Raw genomic sequence first — 7,966 nt, forward strand, 5'->3', positions numbered from 1 at the left:
CTAAAACAAACTAATCAGTCTGTCAGTCAATCTAAGTAGCTCACAGTTGCTGTTACGAGGTCCATGTTGGGCCGGAAAGCCCAGCGGTATCTCCATTGGCGTTGCTAAGGGTTGTAGCCTAGCTTGTAAGGTAACTGTAGAGGACATGGAGGGATGGAACCTGACTGCCTGCTGACTGTGTGCTAACCCTGACTGCAGCAGAGATGGAGGTCATAGCTGTAGTCAGGATCTGAGGCTTTCTATGGAAATTAAAATGTTCTGTAGAATGTGTATGTTCACATGTAACAACAATGTTCTTGTTCCCCATCATCTTACATTGTATGAATATTAAAGCTTGTTCCAAGGGCCAATGTATATCTGTTTCTATCTCTGTGTTGTTGTGTTAGTGGGTGTGTTTTTGTGTGTGTACATGTGTCATGGCTTAGCTTGCTGCCACACATCAGATGTGTGTTGTATTTCCCCCTGCCTGCTGGGCTGTGAGATTTCTCTCTTGATCTAACCATGTCTGATGGCTTCTGCCCAGTGACCCATGCTGTTAGGGGGAGAGCCTGCCTCTGGCCCCCACCAAACAGCCTTTTGTCTGTCTTCACGTCTCTCCTGCTCTGCTCAGTCACCGGCTCAGGTCAGGGTAGGCCCATTGAGAATACCCAGAGTGAAGCCAGAGAATGGCTGGGAGCAGGTGCTACTGGTGGTAGAGGGACCACAGAAGAGGTGGTGGCATTTTTTCATGCATTGCTGATTTCTGACAGACCATAAATCAAATTGCAAGGACTGCACAAAGAAAAGGGACTGTTTGTAGAAAGAAAAAAAAGTGTAGAGAGAGAAAAAAACCCTGAGCACATTCTTTTTCCTGGCAGGCAGAGAGCACAAAAATGGGTTCATGAGAAAAAAAGATAAAAAGATTGAGTGAGAAAAGAAAGAAGGCGAGGTGTCTGTGATCTGCAAACACAGGTCCCCTACCACAGTCACATGGTGTGGATTTCCGCTCGGCTGCGTTAAGTGTGAGAGCTGTAGCAGGCTAGGGCCAGTCCAGCCCACGGCCACCAGGGTGATGTGAGAACGCCTCCTCTGGTCCATCCAACATGAACTCTGTAGGGCTCCAGCGACAGGACAGCCAGGACAGCTGCATCCTGGAGGGTTCCCTGAAGCAGAAGGGTCGTCTGTGGTACCGGCGCTCTCTGAGGAGCCTGGGGGAGAAGCTGCAGCACAGAGCAGGGAGCCCCGGCAGGACCCAGCCCAGGGCCCCCCGCCAGGTGAGGGGGAGCACACACACACACACACACCTCCTGGAGGATTACAAAAGATCCAGTGCATATGTCTTGGTGTTTCATTCCTTGTCATAATGAAAACACAAACACTCTTTTGTTGAGCATTGAAAGTTCAGGTAGTTAATGTGAAAGCTATTGAGATGGCACTGTGTGTTATGCAATACTACAACCAAAGTGCAACATTTAAGTCAAATGCAGTTGTCTTGTTTTTTCATTGGTTATAATTATAAAGAACTAAACTTATTTTACTCAGTATAAAAAAGGGTTTAAGCAATTAAAAGTAAGTAAGTTTGGAATAAAAATACTGAAATAGTATGTGTTAACCGAATATTGCAACTACGGTACATACCGGTGCTTGCAAAAACATAAATCCGTTTGACAATGCTAATCTTTAGGTTATGTAAGAGACCAGCTATAGGATCAAAATACTTGAACACCCACTGAATGTGTTGAAGTTGACAGGAAAGAGTAATCAACAAGGTAGCGTCTGTGTTTCTCCTGTTGGTCTGACAAGAATGTTTTCTCTCTTTCCAGATGAGGCAAACTTCTTCCAACTCTCTTGTGGATTATTCGGACCCTCAGAGGTACACAACATACTTTAACAGTAGTTCAACATGTGTTCCCTCATGCTGTGGTGTGCAGTGGAATGTGTGCTAGTAGTATAACTGCCTTTCCCTGTGTGCAGGACTACACACACACTGGAGAAGCAAGACAATGAGACATATGGCTTTGATGTTCAGGTAGGACATTCAAACTTCACCCCACAAACACACAGCAGGTAGCAGAGATAAAAACACAAGTCTAAAACAAAGTACACCAGCTCGGTCCTACAACTCCCTTGGTGTCAGTCTCAGTTTAGTGACTCGTCTGTCTGGGCTGCTTGGTGCCGCTTGGTGCCGCTTGTTGCAGACGTACGGGGTGCAGCTGAGAAATGTCGCGGTGATGGAGATGTGTACGTTTGTGTGCAGAGTGCAGGAGGACAGCGCTGCAGAGTGTGCAGGGCTTACTGCAGGTACCTCACTCTCCCACCCTCACCCACTTCCTGGCCCACTTCCTGGCCCACTTCCGGACTGCAGCCTCCTGCAGACTCTCACACATCCATGCCCCCTGTAGCTGACCCTGTTACACCTCGCTAACACGCACACACAAACACACAATCTATGGGGTCTAACTCTCTTTCTCTCTCTCCATGTTAGGTGATGTTATTGTTAGCATCAATGGGGTTAGCATTGAGGGTTCCACTCATCAGCGCATCATTGGCCTGATTCGAGAATCTACCAACTTCCTGAAGTGAGTCATTGTGATGATACTATAGGCAGTGCACCAGTTAAACCCTAAAAAAAGTGGCTTGTATTTAAGACCATGGAACAGCCATACGGCACACAGTAGTTCAAACATGAATACTCGATACCAGATGAATGAGCCATCCGTGTGTGTGTGTGTGTGTGTGTGTGTGCGCGTGCGTGTGTGGTTTCAGGGTGGAGACGGTGTGTGGGACTGTAGTGAAGAGGATCGAACTGGAGAAGAAGAGGAGCTCGCTCAAGGTACGTCCTCCTTTCAGGGCCTGTTTGTCTTCAGAACAGCTTTGAATCCAAACTCACATACAGCTGATGCCCTCAGAAACCCTCACTCCACCCCCCCCCACCCACCCCACGCACTCGGAAGAGTAGAGCAGAATGTCAGAAAGACTGACCAGACGATAGCTAACCTCTGAAAGTTATTCTATCTCATTCAGCCCCAAGCCTCCATTCATTTGGTGTAAAGTGATCAAACACAGACAGTATTGTGGTTGCAAATGTGTCTGAAGTCTGAAGAATGAAGTCTGACTTTTAATGCGATATATGTGTTTCCACAGCAAACTCTGAGAGAGAAGTGGGTTGAGCTGCAAGCTCTGGGCGTCCAGGAAAAGCGCCTCACCCGAGGTGAGGAACACCTCCCAGCTGTGAAACCACACTTCCTTTCTCACAGCACCTCGCTCTTTCTTACTTAAAAGCAACAGAAGTGAAAACAAAGCTCTCGGTTTTGAGGTGTACTCTTTAAGAGTTCCCCTTGCTTGAGTAATTAATCAAATGAGAAACTGTCGGATTGATTTCCTGTCACTGCGATAAGTTATCTCAGATGTCTGCATGACCTGAAACACACGGGGGACCTATATCCTTCAAGGTTGACTTTAATTCAATACTTGAGTAATGTATTTTCTATTTTAAAGGGGAAGGGTAAAACCAGGATAAACAGCGTAGCTCTTAATAAACTGCACGTCAATAAAACAACATGTATCTTCCTGTATGTAAGAGACCCTCTCTCTTGTCCAGGCAACCTGAATGACAGCTGTCTGTTCCCCTCCACGGACTCCCTGGTGTCGCTCATGTCCCTCTCGGGTCTCCACGCTCACCGTTTCTCCAGCGACAGCAGCTGGCGGAGCGTGGCGACGGAGGACAGCGACCAGGCCAGCGTGTTTGGGGACCTGAGTTCACCCAGCCCCTTCAGCGCCGCCAGCACCACCGACGACTCCTGCTTCTTCCCCAGCTCAGACCCCCAGCGGGGCGGCGGGACCCGGCCCTCCTCCACAGACCTCCCCCGCTCCACAATCAACCGCAACCGCAGCGGCAGCCTGGCGGACAGCAGCTCCCTCTCTCCCTCCCGTGAGCAGAGCTCCCGTGCGTCCTTGTTCGGGACGCTGCCCAGGAAGGCCCGGCATCATGGCAGCGTGCGCCAGCTCTTCAGGTTCCTGCCTGGACTGAACCGCTCAGTGGAGGAGGAGGACAACTGAGACCAACACAGACAGAAGCCTTCCCTTCGGTTTACTTCATGTGTTCATGTCATTTTCTTGGGTTTTCTTGCAACGTGACTTACTCTGTGTGTGTGTGTGTGTGTGTGTGTGTGTGTGTGTGTGCGTGCGGGGGAGACTTGAACGTTGGACCTGTTGATCTGCAGTTAAAGGTGCACTGTCCTGGTGGAAGCTAGTGCATCGTGTGGACTACAGACTGTGAATGCTCTTCTCAACAGCTTTTATCATGATGCAGTCTCTGTGCTCCTGTAAAAGACACAACCAGGGGAATTATGGGTAAAATGAAGCATTATAATGGAAAGAGGGTCCTTTTATGAGTCACCCATTAAGACTGTCGACATGGACTGCAGGCAGCATGTCAGACTGCCAGGAGAACATTGTCTTGGTTATTCAATTGAACATTAACACAGCATTAATACTTATTCTGCTAACTACTCTGAAAGCACGTACCCTGTAAATGAAGGCTACAGTACTGTATTTACTCGCGCAATCTTCTTCTGAATGTGACCACTGATGCTGGGTGATTATCCTGGATCTTGAAGATAAACAGGGCTCACAATGCCTTTGTTTTCATTAGAATAGTAAATGTTTTGTAGAAAAAAGACTATAGATAAATCCTGTTGTATATAAATGTGAATGAGGGAGTGAGTTGTGAGGGAGGTCTGGCTCGTGTGTCATGTGACTGCTTCCAAACCACCAGGTTCCTCTGCAGATGAAAACAGGATGTGGCAGGTAGAGGTGCTAGTTTCTTTACTATTTTTGTTTGCATAAAAAATTCTTTTTTTTAATAAATAGTTTTTTTTATTTTTTTATCACACATTGTATGATAAAATACTCTTTTTCTTGTAAATCACTGACGACATTTATGGATGTATTCTTTCTTTTGTCAAAAAGTACAGTTTGCTGGCTGTCATGTGCTCTTCAGTTTGACATGGAAATCAAGTCAACTAGGCTACTGTGAAGACTGAAATCTTACTGCAGTAAATAAAAGGTTCCTTCGAACTGTTGATATTTAAATTGAAATAAAACAGTGTTTGCCAGTAGGTTCACTAGCTGTAGTTTAATACCTCTATGTCAACTACAAATGTACAGAATGGTTTTTTAACTGACTTTAAAACTCAGTTGTTTTTAATATTTTATTTGTATTATTTTTCCATGAGCTCAACTTCCTTCTATGGACAGTGTTTCCCCAGCAGCTTCCCCAGCAGCTTCCCCGGCAACACGTTGTCATGGTGCTGAGAATGTGAAGTTTGGGTTTACAGCCTCTTCAGTGTCTGCAGAGCTATGACTAATAAAGATTATCACCAATAACTACGTCCACTAGATGGCAGTAGGGGAAAACCTATTTTAACATTTGGCTGCCTTGACGACCGACTGAATTCTATATTTGATCTAAACTGAATTTTCGGAGTAGATCTCCTATGTACATAGACAAAACATTTCTTACAATTTCCGCTTTTTGAAACGGCTGGAGCTTTGAAGCTTGAAGAGGAAAACCAAAGCCTGTCAAGCCAGTCTACAGTCACACAGTCAGTTTCCTGAAACCAGTGTAGTTAAAAGTCTTACAACAGCAACAATGGTGGAGACCTGCATATATCCCCAGATATACCAGCAAGCAAGGCTTGTGAATGTATCTTACCTTTTGACCTGAACCCAGCAACAAGTACAGAGCCCTATAGAAACCACTCTAATGATCAGCCAGGCGTAGACTGGACTAAACCTTTAGCAGAATGTTAATCTAGCCTCAAAATGTCACAGGGAGAAGGGGGTCACTCTGCACAGATTAAAGAAACAGCACAATCAGTCCATTTGTCCACGCAGCCGAGACAAAGAACCATTTACTGGCCCCAGACCACCAGCAGTGTTCTCCACTGCTCTGAGAGCCACATCGCACGCTAGCACTGCCAGAGAGCTCCATCCTTCAACAACACATTAAAATGCGGGATGGCACCCCTTGCTTTCACTGTCCAATGGGATAACAGAGACTCAGATATGACAGCTTTGATTGGTTGACTGGCATGGGTGGGCGGGTGTTGGGGGTTTGAGGACACTGGTTAGTGCCGGGGGTTCAGTCCAACTGACCACTAAGAGCTTCTGAAAGGGAGCTCTACGGAAGGTTGAAGTGATCCAACCAAGGCAGAGATGATGGAGAGGCAGAAGAGCCAGTCTCCTCGCACCACCCTGGAGGGGAGACAGACGACCCCCCAGGTGGAGGTCATCAGTGGGATGACCCTGGCAGACGTGGGGCCCACGGAGGAGGCCGTGGGGAGAGCTGCTGCCCTGCCCGAGGACGAGGGGGACGACGAGGTCTTCTACGAGGACGAGGATGGGGAAGCAGGGCCCCCTGGACCCCCCTGCTCTTTAGAGGAGGCTCAGCCTCCCCAGTATGCTGACACAGCGTTGGAGCTGGAGCGTCCACAGATCTACACCTGGGCAGACCAGCCCCGCAGACGTGATGCGGCAGGACCTGCAGCCACCACGCTGGCTTCAGAGGAGCCTGGGTCATGGCCGCCAGAACGGTCCCTGGCGGAGCTCCAGAAACAACCAGGGCCAGGGGAGGGGACAGGTGAGAGGACACGTCAATGACGTTTAACTGATTGCTTTCATCATGGAACTTTGTAAAACTGGCTGCATAGGCATTTGCTGAACCTATTAAACTCTCTTTGCACAAAAAAAGCAAGACATTGGAAGCACTTCAATTCTTGTGAATTAAACTAGTTGTCATGTCTAAAGAGTTTGAACCCATCCTCCTTTCTAAACTTCAGCACCAGGGAACCAGGAAGATGATATGACATCATCTTGGCAAAATCCTACAGAGGAGGAATCTGAGGAGCTGGAGGTATTGGAGGACCAGACTGAGGTATTAGAGGACCAGACTGAGGTATTGGAGGACCAGACTGAGGACAATCAGCAAAACACCAGCTCCCAGGATTCCCTGTCCTCCATGAGCACTCAGTCACTGGGGAGGAAGTATGGCCAGAAGAACTCCTTTAACCATCACACCCACTCCAGATACAACACTGTCTCCTACCGCAAGATCAGAAGAGGCAACACAAAGAAGAAGATCAATGAGTTTGAGTCCATGATGATGAACATTTGACCCCAGTCAGACGAACTGTGCAGAGTCTCTGTGCTTGCTCTCCTGCTGCGGGGGTCCCAACCTGGACTGGAGGGACTGTGTTTGTGCTCAAGACACAGCGTAACCAACACCGTTGGCTGTGCTGTTGTAACCATAGATATATATATAAACATATATATATATATATATCTATGGTTGTAACTGTACTGATGAGATGTCCTGCTCGTACTGAGGCCAAAGTAATAATGTCAAGCATGCTAAATGTCACATTGAGCAGGTGGGTTTGACACTGCCATAGATTCTTGTATGTATAGCAATAGCTTAATAGATGGAAAATAATTACAAATAACAGGTTGTATTATAGGTACTAATCTATTCAAGGTGTAGTGCTTTATTATTTATTTGATAAAATTGCGGGAAGCATTTGATTATGCAAGGCGGGTTTTTTATCAGCAGATTAACTTTAAGAGGGTTGAGGGCCTGTAATCCGACAAGCGAACATGATGACTAAGACGTTGGCTGTTACCTGCCTAAGAGCTGTTGTACAGAATCTAGTGTGAATGCACAGCAAGCAATTAGCATGAATCATTACGATAAGTCTTCCATAAAAACCCTTTTCCGGATGTATTGTACAGTCAAGCAAATCAACATGTGACAATTTATAAATGACACCTTTATGTGATCATCCAGAGGCTACTCACATGTCTAATGAAACAATAAAGTGAAGAAAAAAATGCTTCATCATATTTCTAGCATTTACCAAACACCGTTTCATATTTTCAAAAAAGAAAGCCAGAGAGACTTGGGCTCACAGTATCAGCGTGTAGCTTT

At 46.6% G+C, this 7,966-nt stretch overlaps 2 protein-coding genes across 2 annotated transcripts; both read left to right on the top strand.

The window, feature by feature from the left end:
* The first annotated feature begins 1,050 nt into the window (after positions 1–1,050).
* On the top strand, positions 1,051–5,305 carry cytip (cytohesin 1 interacting protein). The gene is made up of 8 exons (XM_084689235.1): positions 1,051–1,253; positions 1,803–1,852; positions 1,954–2,008; positions 2,178–2,280; positions 2,465–2,558; positions 2,746–2,812; positions 3,124–3,190; positions 3,581–5,305. The coding sequence occupies exons 1-8, from the start codon at positions 1,083–1,085 to the stop codon at positions 4,036–4,038; spliced, it is 1,065 nt and encodes a 354-aa protein (XP_084545361.1). The 5' UTR covers positions 1,051–1,082; the 3' UTR covers positions 4,039–5,305.
* Positions 5,306–6,164: 859 nt separating this feature from the next.
* LOC146235141 (uncharacterized) lies at positions 6,165–7,603 on the top strand. Its single transcript, XM_084689647.1, has 2 exons — positions 6,165–6,622; positions 6,822–7,603. Exons 1-2 carry the CDS (start codon positions 6,199–6,201, stop codon positions 7,154–7,156), a joined length of 759 nt encoding a protein of 252 aa, XP_084545773.1. The 5' UTR covers positions 6,165–6,198; the 3' UTR covers positions 7,157–7,603.
* The last annotated feature ends 363 nt before the right edge of the window (positions 7,604–7,966 follow it).

This window comes from Hypomesus nipponensis, chromosome 23 (genome assembly GCF_054491055.1).
Source record: "Hypomesus nipponensis isolate SF chromosome 23, ASM5449105v1, whole genome shotgun sequence".
Taxonomy (NCBI): Eukaryota; Metazoa; Chordata; class Actinopteri; order Osmeriformes; family Osmeridae; genus Hypomesus; species Hypomesus nipponensis.